The sequence below is a fragment of the Salmo salar genome, chromosome ssa14 (assembly GCF_905237065.1).
Source record: "Salmo salar chromosome ssa14, Ssal_v3.1, whole genome shotgun sequence".
Taxonomy (NCBI): domain Eukaryota; kingdom Metazoa; phylum Chordata; class Actinopteri; order Salmoniformes; family Salmonidae; genus Salmo; species Salmo salar.
The window spans coordinates 490775-504675 of NC_059455.1; the positions used below are offsets into that span (position 1 = coordinate 490775).

The following is a 13901-nucleotide window of genomic DNA, read 5'->3' on the forward strand; positions in this document are numbered from 1 at the left end:
ACGTACACAGAAAGCTAATATTAATAATATGCATGTCAATCTCTCCTGGCTCAAAGTTGAGGAGAGATTTACTTCATCACTACTTGTATTTATAAGAAGTATTGACATGTTGAATGCACCAAGCTTTCTGTTTGAACTACTGGCACACAACCTGGGGTGGCAGGTAGCCTAGTGGTTAGAGCGTTGGCCCAGTGACCGAAAGGATGCTGGATCGAATCTCCGAGCTGACAAGGTAAAAATCTGCCGTTCTGCCCCTGAACAAGTTAACCCACTGTTCCCAGGTAGGCTGTCATTGTAAATAAGAATTTATTCTTAACTGACTTGCCTAGTTAAATAAAGGTTAAATAAAAAAAATGTTCTTCACCCGTTTTGAAACAGGGGTCGACCCCGCTCCCCTGGCCTGTCTGGAGCAGGATGTCATCGATTAGGAAGTCGTACAACGATTGTTCAAAAGCACTGGAGCACGAAAGAACCCGGGGCCTGATAACATAAGTGGTCCTGTCTTGAAACACTGTTCCACTCGGCTGAGCGGTGTCTTCTGCTCTCTCTCTTTCAGCAGTCCCTGGATACATTGGAAACAATCTATTGTTGTACCCGTCCCAAAAACCTCTCATCGAATCTGCATCAAATGATTACAGACCTGTCGCTCTTACCTCTCTCTTGAAAAGATCATCAAGGCATAATTAAGCCACCCGAGACCTTCTTGACCCCCTCCAACCTGCATACCGGTCAGAGAGAGGGACAGATGCCATCCTTTTGCTCTTACATCTGCTGTACATGCATTTAAAGGGCAGTAAAACCATGTGTATCATGTTTGCAGATTTCTCCTTAGCATTTAACAATTATTATGTTGGTCCTCGCAGACAGACAGAGGAGACTTCGGACTTGATGCTATGCTTATCACACGGATCACCAACTTCCTAACTGATAGGTCTCAGCAGCTACGAGTTGGCAACACACGCGGAGGTGCACACTACTTCAGTTGGAACCCCACAGGGCAGAGTTCTTTCACCAGTACTATACATACAGACAGCTGCCAGAGTGGTTCCCAAGGCGCCACCTGATCAAATATGCTGACAATACTGCTTTGGTCAGTCTTCTCAAAGCAGATGAGACGGAGCACGGATCGGCTCTGAATGATTTTACTGTCTGGTGTCGTCATCCCATCTAATATTAAATACATAAAAACAAAGGACCTGGTGATTGACTTTTGAAGGAACACTACCATGCACACACCATCACTGATAAAAGGTGAGCCCATTGACATAGTGGAGGAGTACAAATACCTTGGGGTAGTCATTGACAACAAGCTGTCCTGGGATCAGTGTACTGACGCTATTTTTAAGAAAGGAAATACAGTCTGTGGCCTACGGATACTGAACTTTTTTAAATCATTAATTGAGAGCATTCTGTCCTACTGCTTGACCTGCTGGTTGGGGAATATCAAGGCCGCACAGAAAAATAGGTTGGGCAAAATAGTCAGGACTTGTGGAAAAACCATGGGGCAGCAACAGCAAGAACTGTCATCTCTCTACCTGGGCAGAGCCCTCCACAAGGAGAAAAAAATTGCGGTTGACTCTTCCCATCCACTCCACTAGGAATTCCAGCTCCTTCCCTCTGGACACAGGTACAGACAACCGCAGGTTATAAAAAAAAATAATAAAAAAAAAAAAAAATTCTCTTTTATTCCGAATGAAATTCTGCAACGTAACAAATGTTGGACTAATTGCACTATGAAATTGCACTTACCCTGCCTATTTGTTTCTAAATATCCTTTGCTATTTATTTTACATTTTTAGATGTTATAGGTTTTATGACTGCTGCAAGCTGAATTGCCTCTGAAGACATTAACGTTTTTTGAATACATGGAACTCTATTACACATAACACGTACCTGATGCAAGCAGTAAAATTTGATTTAAAACACAGATAAAATAAACGCCTTAGGGAACAGACTGTGAAGCAACAAACACAGGCACATGCATACACACGATAACATACGCACCACACACACACACACACACACACACACACACACACACACACACACACACACACACACACACACACACACACACACGTGTCAAGCTTCTTGGTTACAGCAGAGAATCAATCCCCTCCTGAATCAAGATCCCTGCTGCCTAAATTTGTTTTGTGCATATTATAATTTGTTTTATTTATACACATGCAGTATCAGCCAAAAGTTTGTACACACCTACTCATTCAACAGTTCCTTTATTTTTACTATTTTCAACATTGTAGAATAACAGTAAAGAGTGTGCAAAGCTGTCATCAAGGCAAAGGGTGGCTACTTTGAAGAACCTCAAATATAAAACATATTTTGATTTGTCTAACACTTTTCCGGTTACTACATGATTCCATATATGTTACTTCATTGTTTTGATGTCTTCATTATTTTTCTACAATGTAGAAAATATTAAAAAATAAAAACCATTGAATGAGTAGGTGCTATAAAACATTTGACTGGTACAGTATACATACATACATACATACATACATACATACATACATACACACACACACAGATTGCCTTAGGAAAGTATTCAGACACCTCGACTTTTTACACACTGTTAGGTTACAGCCTTATTCTACAATTGATTAAATATTTTTTTCCCCCTCAATCTACTCACAATACCCCATAATGAAATATCACATTTACATAAGTATTCAGAAGCTTTACTCCGTACTTTGTTGAAGCACCTTTGGCAGAGATTACAGCCTTGATTCTTCTTGTGTATGATACTACAAGCTTGGGACACCTATATTTGGGGAGTTTCTCCCATTCTTCTCTTCAGATCCTCTCAAGCTCTGTCAGGTTGGATGGGGAGCATTGCTGCACAGCTATTTTCAGGTCTCTCGAGAGATGTTTGATCGGGTTCAAGTCCGGGCTCAGGCTGGGCCACTCAAGAACATTCAGAGACTGTCCCGAAGCCACTCCTGCGTTGTTTTGCCTGTGCTTAGGGTCGTTGTCCTGTTGGAAGGTGAACCTTTGCCCCAGTCTGAGGTCCTGAGCGCTCTGGAGCAGGTTTCCATCAAGGATCTCTCTGTACTTTGCTCCATTCATGCACTGTCAACTGTGGGAATCATGTCCAATCAATTGAATTTACCACAGGTGGACTCCAATCAAGTTGCAGAACCATCTCAAGGAGAATCAATGGAAACAAGATGCACCTGAGCTCAATTTCAAGTCTCATAGCAAAGGTTCTGAATACTTATGTAAATAATAATAAATATATAATCGAAAACCGTGTTTTCGCTTTGTCATTATGGGATATAGTGTTTAGATTGCTGAGAAAAAAAAGCATATTTAATGAACTTTTGAACTATCTGGAGCAAAAGGAAAAAGTGGGCACTGTCACTTTTTCGATCAATTTCTGAATAAGGTTGTAAAGTAACAAAAATTTGGAAAAAGTCAAGGGGTCTGAATACTTTCCGAAGGCACTGTATACAGATTGAGTGATAAAATGTTTCAAGTGTTGCTCACAAAAGTCAAAATTATGGAAAATCCATCATGGCAAATGTTCTTGAGAAGTTGGAGAAATTATTTTTCTATGTATTTAAATTGAATGGATTTGACCAAATGTGTGACTATCTCAAACAGGGTGGGCGGTTTGAGCTTTCCAAATTTGCATACCGAGTCCCTTGGTATAGCTTAACGATGTTTCACTGCTTGAACCACTAATGACAATAAAAGCCACAGACCTGCTCCTCCGCTTTGATGTTGAGTTCGTCACAACCCACCAGCTCCAGTACTTCCTCTGGCCTGAGACTGAGGAACTCCTCAGACACGGACACCTCCACAAAGTGCTGGTGGACAAAACTGTTGGCCGCGTCGTACAGTGTTGTGCACATCATGGTCTCTGCAAACTGTCGCACGCCCAGACAGTTCTTAGGGTGAAGTCTGGGGTGAAATAGAGGTGGTGTGGGAGAGAGAGAGAGAGAGAGAGAGAGAGAGAGAGAGAGAGCAAAAGTTCAAATTAGTTATTCGCAACTTCCAGTTAATTTTAAATGTCATGGTTATTTTGCTCATGCAAGATGTCACCCTAAGTGTACAATATTGAAAAATAATTTGGTTATAGTGCCAAGGACTTTTGGGAGTTTTATAAATGCTCCAGTGTTGAGAATATTATTGTCATATAAAAGAGAAAAGCTGAACAGAAAAACACATTTTTGATTCGCAGAAATGAGGAATCAAATGATTAATTGTCAATGATTTACCACCCACAAGGGTTGGGTGCTGCTAGTAATAGGGTTCTCCCCAGGAATTTTAAATAAGGTGGTGCTGCCGAGTACAGCACTACCCTTCTTTGGACATAATTATTTATTACATTTGAAAATGTTTTTATTACAAAAATGATCTAAGAGTACATAAAAATTTGAAATAATGAAAATATTACAGTAAATAAAAATTTTAAAAAATATATATTTATTTATTTTCAGGTCCAAAAATACTGGCACCCTTGATAAAGATGAGCAAAAAAGACTGTAGAAAATTAATTATACAAATACTTTGCTAATATGCTCAAACAAATTGGAAAATGTTATTATTTTATACCAATACAATTGCTCTGAGAAAGACCTAATGTTTAAGTATTTTTTTTTTTTTAAAGGTGTCAAAATAATTGCTACTCCTATTTTCAATCCCCTGGCAACCTCCCCTTGTGAGGATAACGGCCCTGAGTCTTTTTCTAAAATGTCTTATGAGATTGGAGAACACATTGGGAAGGACCCCTATACAGACTCTTTACAGATGCTTGAGATCCTTCAGATTTGCCCTCATGGACTGCCCTCTTCAATTCAAACCACAAGTTTTCAGTGGGGTTCAAGTCCGGAGAGTGATGGCCATTGCAAAATGTTGATTTTGTGATCAAATAATAATTTCTTTGTGGATTTTGATGTGTGCTTGGGGTTATGGATGTTACATGACAAGGACAAGATTTTTGGGGAGACTCAATATATTAGCAAAAGTCTGAGTTTGTAAGTCAAAACATGGATTGCCATGTGGAAGGAAACACAAAAACGATCATTTTGAAAATTGTCATTTCATTACGTTAAGAGAGGAAAAACAACTTATGGATGTTACACCCTCCATTATGGATGTTAGAGTCTGAAATAGACATTCAACTCAAAGATTTTTTGATCAAAATCTATGATAACACATTTGTTGTCATTTGGAATCTCAGCAGATGGCAGAGTTCCTTAGGACTGCATAATTACAGGTAACCTGAATAGTTCCCCTTGGCCAGGCACCAATGTTCCCTCTAAACCGCGTGGCCGCGCACCTCCTCCAGGACTGCAGCGCAGAAGAAATGCCATGCCGCACAGAGATGCAAGAGATTGAAATTCACCGAGTTCGCCCCATTAGATGGCACTATATGGAGCAATGTTTTTTCTGTGATCGAATCAACATATCTGCGCTTTTCAGATCAGTTCAGATCCACTCGTGAGCACATTGTTGATATTCTTTGCTAGTTAGCAGCCCAGTTATAAGTATAGGTAAGCAATGGGAAGTTACTGCTTCCTACAAGAGCACAAAATGTGTAGGCTACATTTCAAGGCGTCTTTGAAAAGCCAGTCCGGTGGAAATATTTATTTAACTAGGCAAGTCGGTTAAGAACAAATTCTGGGCCAATTGTGCGCCGCACTATGGGACTCCCAATCACGGCTGGTTGTGATGCAGCCTGGAATCAAACCAGGGTCTGTAGTGACGCCGCTAGCATTGAGATGCAGTGCCTTAGACCACTGTGCCACTTAATTGTCTTAATTAAAAGGGGCAGTGTTGTATTTTGAGACAGGCTTGAATATGCAAAAAGCCAATAGGCAGAGGGGTAGCCTACATTGTCTAATTCTCTCTATGGTAATAACATTTTATTTTGTCAAGTGGTTTCTTGCATCATACAACACAATACAACTTACAGTCACATATTTGGACCATTGTGTTACAGACCAAGTGAAAAATCATGAATTATTGTCAAGCCCTTCATAATGTAAAAACATATTTAAAAGTCTCATGCAATGTAGGCCTGCATTGAACACCTCATATAGACTACTGTGGGCCTGAACACCTCATACAGACTACTGTGGGCCTGAACACCACATACAGACTCCTGTGGGCCTGAACACCACATACAGACTCCTGTGGGCCTGAACACCACATACAGACTCCTGTGGGCCTGAACACCTCATACACACTCCTGTGGGCCTGAACACCTCATACACACTCCTGTGGGCCTGAACACCTCATACACACTCCTGTGGGCCTGAACACCTCATACACACTCCTGTGGGCTGTATCATAGAAATGAAAAGATATTTCCATGTGAAAATGTTATGGGATTTGCTGTATTGTTTTGTTGGTAGGCTTAAATAATGCTAAAATAGCCACAATAGCCTATTGACTACTGTCTAAAACTAAGGGTACAGCCTCAATGTTAACTGTAAACGCACACTGGAAGTTGCAAAAAATTCTCACAATGTTCAAGTTTCCGCTCACAAGATCTAAAATTTGCCCAGTACCCCAAAAACATTGAGGGAACATTGCCAGGCCCCACATCATAATTAGGTAATTTTTTCCCTACTCTTATATGAACTCAGCAAAAAAAAAAAAAAAAAAGTCCTCTCACTGTCAACTGCATTTATTTTCAGCAAACTTAACATGTGAAAATATTTGTAAGAACATAAGATTCAACAACTGAGACATAAACTGAACAAGTTCCACAGACATGTGACTAACAGAAATTGAATAATGTGTCCCTGAACAAAGGAGGGGGGGGGGGGGGTCAAAATCAAAAGTAAGTCAGTATATGGTGTGGCCACCAGCTGCATTAACTACTGCAGCACATCTCCTCCTCATGGATTGCACCAGATTTACCAGTTCTTGCTTTGAGATGGTCCCAGACGGGTCCCAGACGTGCTCAATGGGATTGAGATCCGGGCTCCTCGCTGGCCATGGCAGAACACTGCCATTCCTGTCTTGCAGGAAATCACAGCATCCCAGAGTCGCCTCTTCACTGTTGACGTTGAGACTGGTGTTTTGTGGGTACTATTTAATGAAGCTGCCAGTTGAGGACTTGTGAGGCGTCTGTTTCTCAAACTAGACACTAATGTACTTGTCCTGCACTGGGGTCTCCCACTTTTAAAAAAAAACAACCTTTATTTAACTAGGCAACTCAGATAAGAAAACATTCTTATTTTCAATGACGGCCTAGAAATGGTGGGTTAACTGCCTTGTTCAGGGGCAGAAAGACAGATTTTTACCTTGTCAGTACAGAGATTCAATCTTGCAACCTTACGGTTAACTAGTCCAACGCTCTAACCACCTGCTTTACATTTCACTCCACGAGGAGCCTGCCTGTTATGCGAATGCAGTAAGAAGCCAAGGTAAGTTGCTAGCTAGCATTAAACTTATCTTATAAAAAATAATCAGTCATATTCACTAGTTAAACTAGTAATATCATCAACCATGTGTAGTTATCTAGCCTGTCCTGCGTTGCATATAATCGCTTAGGTACACGTTGCTCCAACCATAAACATCAATGCCTTTCTTAAAATCAATACACAAGCATATATTTTTAAACCTGCATATTTAGTTAATATTGCCTGCTAACATGAATTTCTTTTAACTAGGGAAAATGTGTCACTTCTCTTGCAAACAGAGTCAGGGTATATGCAGCAGTTTGGGCCGCCTGGCTCGTTGCGAACTGTGAAGACCATTTCTTCCTAACAAAGACAGCCGACTTCGCCAAACGGGGATTATTTAACAAAAGCGCATTTGCGAAAAAAAGCACAATCGTTGCACGACTGTACCTAACCATAAACATCAATGCCTTTCTTAAAATCAATACACAGAAGTATGTATTTTTAAACCTACATATTTAGCTAAAAGAAATCCAGGTTAGCAGGCAATATTAATCAGGTGAAATTGTGTCATTTTGCTTTCATTGCACGCAGTCAGGGTATATGCAACAGTTTGGGCCGCCTGGCTCGTTACGAACTAACTTGCCAGAATCTTACTGTGACGGCCCTGAATGTTTCTGAACCGTCTCAGTGCTTCTCCTTCCAATATGGCGCTTTCCCTTTAATTCTCAATTAATTAGTGCTTCTCCTTCCAATAGGGCGCTTCCCCTTTATTTCCCAATTAAATAGCCAGCATCAGCTGCGCAAAAGTGGAGTTGTGATGGAAACATGAATGAGGATGTGTTCGACCCTCAGTTCTGAAGCGTCTCTCTTCCGTTTGTTGTGCTGCTTTAAAAGTGTGCTTTGTGTAGCCTAATAGAAAATCTACCCAGGATCGGATCCACTCTTGCATCTGTGGACTACACCTCTCCGTTGGTTTTCGTGGCCTTTCTCCGCTGGAGATCTGTCGGCGGATTGGCTTCTCTGACTGACCGACGGACTACAACATTTTTTGTATACGGTATTTCATTTGTTTTGGTGTGATGTATACCGTGATGATTTATGTAGTTGTAGTTGAGGATTTATTGAAATGTGTGGTAAAATATTTGTTCTTTTCATTGTATGATTGACACTGGGTTTACGCTACACTGTATGAACGGACAACCATTGCGTGACTAAGGTCACTTGAGTTCCCTGAACTTGTTTACCGTGCTGGACTCTTTTTAGGCCCGAGGTACAGGACATTTCTGGAGGAACCAGACCTGTTTAAAGCTCATTATTGTATATTGTTATATGTGTGGGTGTGTGATCATTTATGTTGTTAATACAACCATGCAAAAGAATAGTTGTTTTGAAGTTATTTCCATTGTTTTAAGGGTTTATGAAAAGTGTATTTCCATCCTGACTTTTACATGAGTCCTTTGTATTGGCGCAGACTTGACGGACCAGATGGGACTCATTCCCTATCAAACTAAAAGGAGAAACTAATATTTTCTCTGGTAGGCACAACCTACCTGGCACCCCTATAAATTATAACCTCAAGTCAAAACCGTTACATTACGTAATTATGACATAACATTGAAGGTTGTGCAATGTAACAGGAATAACGTTTTGTTTTCGAGATGATAGTTTCTGGATTCGACCATATTAATGACCTAAGGCTCGTATTTCTGTGTGATATGTTATAATTAAGTCTATGATTTGATAGAGCAGTCTGACTGAGCGATGGTAGGCAGCAGCAGGCTCGTAAGCATTCATTCAAAATAGCACTTTCGTGCGTTTTGCCAGCAGCCCTTTGCAATGCATTGCACCGTTTATGACTTCAAGCCTGTCAACTCCCAAGATTAGGCTGGTGTAACCGATGTGAAATGGCTAGCTATTTAGCAGGGTGTGCACTAATAGCGCTTCAAACGTCACTCGCGCTGAGACTTGGAGTAGTTGTTTCCCCTTGCTCTACATGGGTAACGCTGCTTCGAGGGTGGCTTTTGTCAATGTGTTCCTGGTTCAAGCCCAGGTAGGAGCGAGGAGAGGGACGGAAGCTATACTGTTACACTGGCAATAATAAGTGCCTATAAGAACATCCAATATATATATTCCTACAATAACTACAACCTAAAACATCTTACCTGGGAATATTGAAGACTCATGTTAAAAGGAACCACCAGCTTTCATATGTTCTCATGTTCTGAGCAAGGAACTTCAAAGTTAGCTTTTTTACATGGCACATATTGCACTTTTACTTTCTTCTCCAACACTTAGTTTTTGCATTATTTAAACCAAATTGAACATGTTTCATTATTTATTTGAGGCTAAATTGATTTTATTGATGTATTATATTAAGTTAAAATAAGTTCATTCAGTATTGTTGTAATTGTCATTATTAGATATAAATACAATAAATAAAAAAAATGTAATTACAAAAAAATAAATAAAATAAAAATCGGCCGATTAATCGGTAGCGACCTTTTTGGTCCTCCAATAATGGGCGTTGAAAAATCATAATTGGTCGACCTCTACTTGTAAGCTCTACTTGTAAGTAAGCATTTCACTGTAAGGTTGTCCTGTAGTCCTCGGCGCAGGTAATTAAGAAAATGTTATCAATTTGATGTTATTTTAATGGTCAAAACATTTCCTAAGTGACCCCAAAATTTGGAACGGTAGCGTATACAGTTGAAGTCGGAAGTTTACATACACCTTATCCAAATACATTTAAACTCAGTTTTTCACAATTCCTGACATTTAATCCTAGTAAAAATTCCCCGTCTTAAATCAGTTAGGATTACCCCTTTATTTTAAGAATGTGAAATGTCAAAATAATGGTAGAGAGAATGATTTATTTAAGCTTTTATTTATTTCCTCACATTCTCAGTGGGTCAGCAGTTTACCTACTAATTAACCTGTTAGGGCTAGGGGGCAGTATTGACACGTCTGGATAAAAAACATACCCGATTTAATCTGGTTACCACTCCTACCCAGTAACTAGAATATGCATATACTTATTACATATGGATAGAAAACACCCTAAATTTTCTAAAACTGTTTGAATGGTGTCTGTGAGTATAACAGAACTCAAATGGCAGGTCAAAACCTGAGAGATTCCTTTACAGGAAGTGGCCTGTCTGACCATTTCTTGAACTTCTTTTCCATCTCTATCATTTACTAAGGATCTCTGCTCTAACGTGACACTTCCCACGTCGTCCATAGGCGCTCAGAGCCCGGGAAAAAACAGAATGTCGTCATTCCAGCCCCAGGCTGAAACACATTATCGCCTTTCTCAAGTGGCCGATCAAGGGACATTGGGCTTAGGCGCGTGATCCGACCGCCCCCGCCTTTGGGATTTTTTCCTCTGTTTGCCGAAAAGGAGATTCCCTGTCGGAATATTATCGCTTTTCTACGAGAAAAATGTCGTAAAAATTTATTTTAAACAGCGGTTGACATGCTTCGAAGTACGGTAATGGAATATTTAGAATTTTATTGTCACGAATTGCGCCATGCGCGCGACACTTCTTTACTATTTCGGATAGTGTCTGGAACGCACGAACAAAACGCCGCTATTCGGATATAACGATGGATTATTTTGGACCAAACCAACATTTGTTATTGAAGTAGCAGTCCTGGGTGTGCATTCTGACGAAGACAACAAAAGGTAATCAAACTTTTATAATAGTAAATATGATTATGGTGAGTGCTAAACTTGCCGGGTGTCTAAATAGCGAGCCCGTGATGCCTGGGCTATGTACTTAGAATATTGCAAAATGTGCTTTCACCAAAAGCTATTTTAAAATCGGACATATCGAGTGCATAGAGGAGGTCTGTATCTATAATTCTTAAAATAATTGTTATGCTTTTTGTGAACGTTTATCGTGAGTAATTTAGTAAAATGTTAGCGAATTCCCCGGAAGTTTGCGGGGGGTATGCTAGTTCTGAACGTCACATGCTAATGTAAAAAGCTGGTTTTTGATATAAATATGAACTTGATTGAACAAAACATGCATGTATTGTATAACATAATGTCCTAGGGTTGTCATCTGATGAAGATCATCAAAGGTGAGTGCTGCATTTAGCTGTCTTCTGGGTTTTGGTGACATTATATGCTGGCTTGAAAAATGGGTGTCTGATTATTTCTGGCTTGGTACTCTGCTGACATAATCTAATGTTTTGCTTTCGTTGTAAAGCCTTTTTGAAATCGGACAGTGTGGTTAGATTAACGAGAGTCTTGTCTTTAAATAGCTGTAAAATAGTCATATGTTTGAGAAATTGAAGTAATAGGATTTTTAAGGTTTTGAAAATCGCGCCACAGGCTGCCAGTGGCTGTTACGTAGGTGGGACGCAAGCGTCCCACCTAGCCCATAGAGGTTAAGTGTATTTGGTAGCATTGCCTTTAAATTGTTTAACTTGGGTCAAACGTTTTGGGTAGCCTTCCACAAGCTTCCCACAATAAGTTGGGGCAATTTTGGCCCATTCCTCCTGACAGAGCTGGTGTAACTGAGTCAGATTTGTAGGCCTCCTTGCTCGCACACACTTTTTCAGTTCTGCCCACACATTTTCTATGGGATTGAGGTCAGGGCTTTGTGATGGCCACTCCAATACCTTGACTTTGTTGTCCTTAAGCCATTTTGCCACAACTTTGGAAGTATGCTTTGGGTCATTGTCCATTTGGAAGACCCATTTGCAACCAAGCGTTAACTTCCTGACTGATGTCTTGAGATGTTGCTTCAATATATCCGTATATTCCGTTTATTCAATAGATTTTCTTTCTGAGGTCTTGGCTGATTTCTTTAGATTTTCCCATGATGTCAAGCAAAGAGGCAGTGAGTTGAAAGGTAGGCCTTGAAATACATCCACAGGTAAACCTCCAATTGACTCAAATGATGTGAATTAGCCTATCAGAACTTCTGAAGCCATGACATCATTTTCTGGAAATTTCCAAGCTGTTTAAAGGCACAACTTCTGTTTAAAGGTAAACTTCTGACCCACTAGAATTGTGATACAGTGAATTATAAGAAATAATCTGTCTGTAAACAGTTGTTGGAAAAATGACATGTCATGCACAAAGTAGATGTCCTAACCGGCTTGCCAAAACTATAGTTTGTTAACAAGAAATGTATGGAGTGGTTGAAAAACGAGTTTTAATGACTCCAGCCTAAGTGCATGTAAACTTCAGACTTCAACTGTATATATTATATTCTAAACAACTACATGTGCCCATGTCATTGATATAAAATTATTAGAGATATACCTGGTTGGTTAGCTACCTGCAGATTCATGCCGGGTAGTAACGTCATGGGGTTATGGTTCATTGTTAGCTAGCTACTTACCTACATGTCTTAACACAAGACTCCACTACGCAAGTAACCATTTCGGGTGCGTTCGTAAATTCAGTCTGGCCATCTACTCCGATTTCGGGGGACTCTCGTCTTAGTGTGCAAAAGCGCAGAATAACTGATTTAGTTACAAACGCTCAACACCCGTTGAATATGGCCGGTGTCAGTAAACGTTGGGAAATAAAAAAATCGTAATTAAACTGTTGCCAGCAGCACAGTTACAGTCATCAACGCTCTGGATAGCATGAGAACAGCCTAACCAGCTCTGCTAGGGCAAGTAATGTTCAGTGAGCTGTTCTCTCATTTGTGTCTGGAAGTAGCTATCAACTTAGCCAGTTAGCAGTCAAGCACCAAAGCTGTTAGTACAGAACGCTCAGATCAACCCTTAAAGAGATGGTCGGGCTAAAGCTTAAAAGAGTGTGAACGATGCTGAAGGGGTGCAGACAAAGAAGAGCTCTCCAGTTGGTACCAAAACATTGAAAAAGACAATTTTCTCAAGTGAGGTTACAAGTTGATCAACTTTCAAAGCAGAATTACTTTCCCATTGTTCCTCAAATGCAGTGTATGATATACAATTGTGTAGCTCTGTGTCTCTGCTTTTATCCAATGTAAAAAACACAACTTCAAATTTTGCTACATAAGACTGAATCAAGGTGGTCATTCGGTCACATATGTGGGAACTCCTTCAAGACAGTTGGAAAAGCATTCCTCATCAAGATGTATAGATGTATATCAAATCTATATCTGTAGGCTAAATATAGCCAAATGATTTAGTCCGGGAACATTGGGTGCAGTAAACAAAACACAGCAGAATATGAAGTGGCCAGCCGGACGTAAGAGGACGAAGCACTTCTTTTGAGCCCAAAACCGGCGCAAAAATTGTAGGAGGGAGGAAATCCCCCCCACAGCTTAGAATGTTTAGTGTTAAATATATATATATAAAAAACGCAACAATCAAATATAAGAGGAAGGGCAGGCCAGCTGGTAGAGGTGAGTCTTAAGGCCTGTTTTAAATGCCTCAGTGGTTTGAGCAGCCCAAACGTGACGTGAGGGAGGAAAAAGTTAAACAAGGTTCTCTCTTGATCAATCAATATAAATCAGCCAACACATGGCACATGCATTTACATTTCTCAAGGACCAATTAAATGTGTGTGTGCGTGTA

General features: G+C 40.1%; 1 protein-coding gene across 2 annotated transcripts in view; it reads right to left on the bottom strand.

The window, feature by feature from the left end:
* The window catches only part of klhl18 (kelch-like family member 18), a 98243-nt gene that overhangs the window by 67427 nt on the left and 16915 nt on the right, over positions 1–13901 (bottom strand). For both annotated transcript variants that reach the window (XM_045693786.1, XM_045693785.1), the window contains one exon: positions 3723–3921. In XM_045693786.1, coding sequence (XP_045549742.1) covers positions 3723–3921 — 199 coding nt within the window. The remainder of the gene's footprint in view (positions 1–3722; positions 3922–13901) is intronic.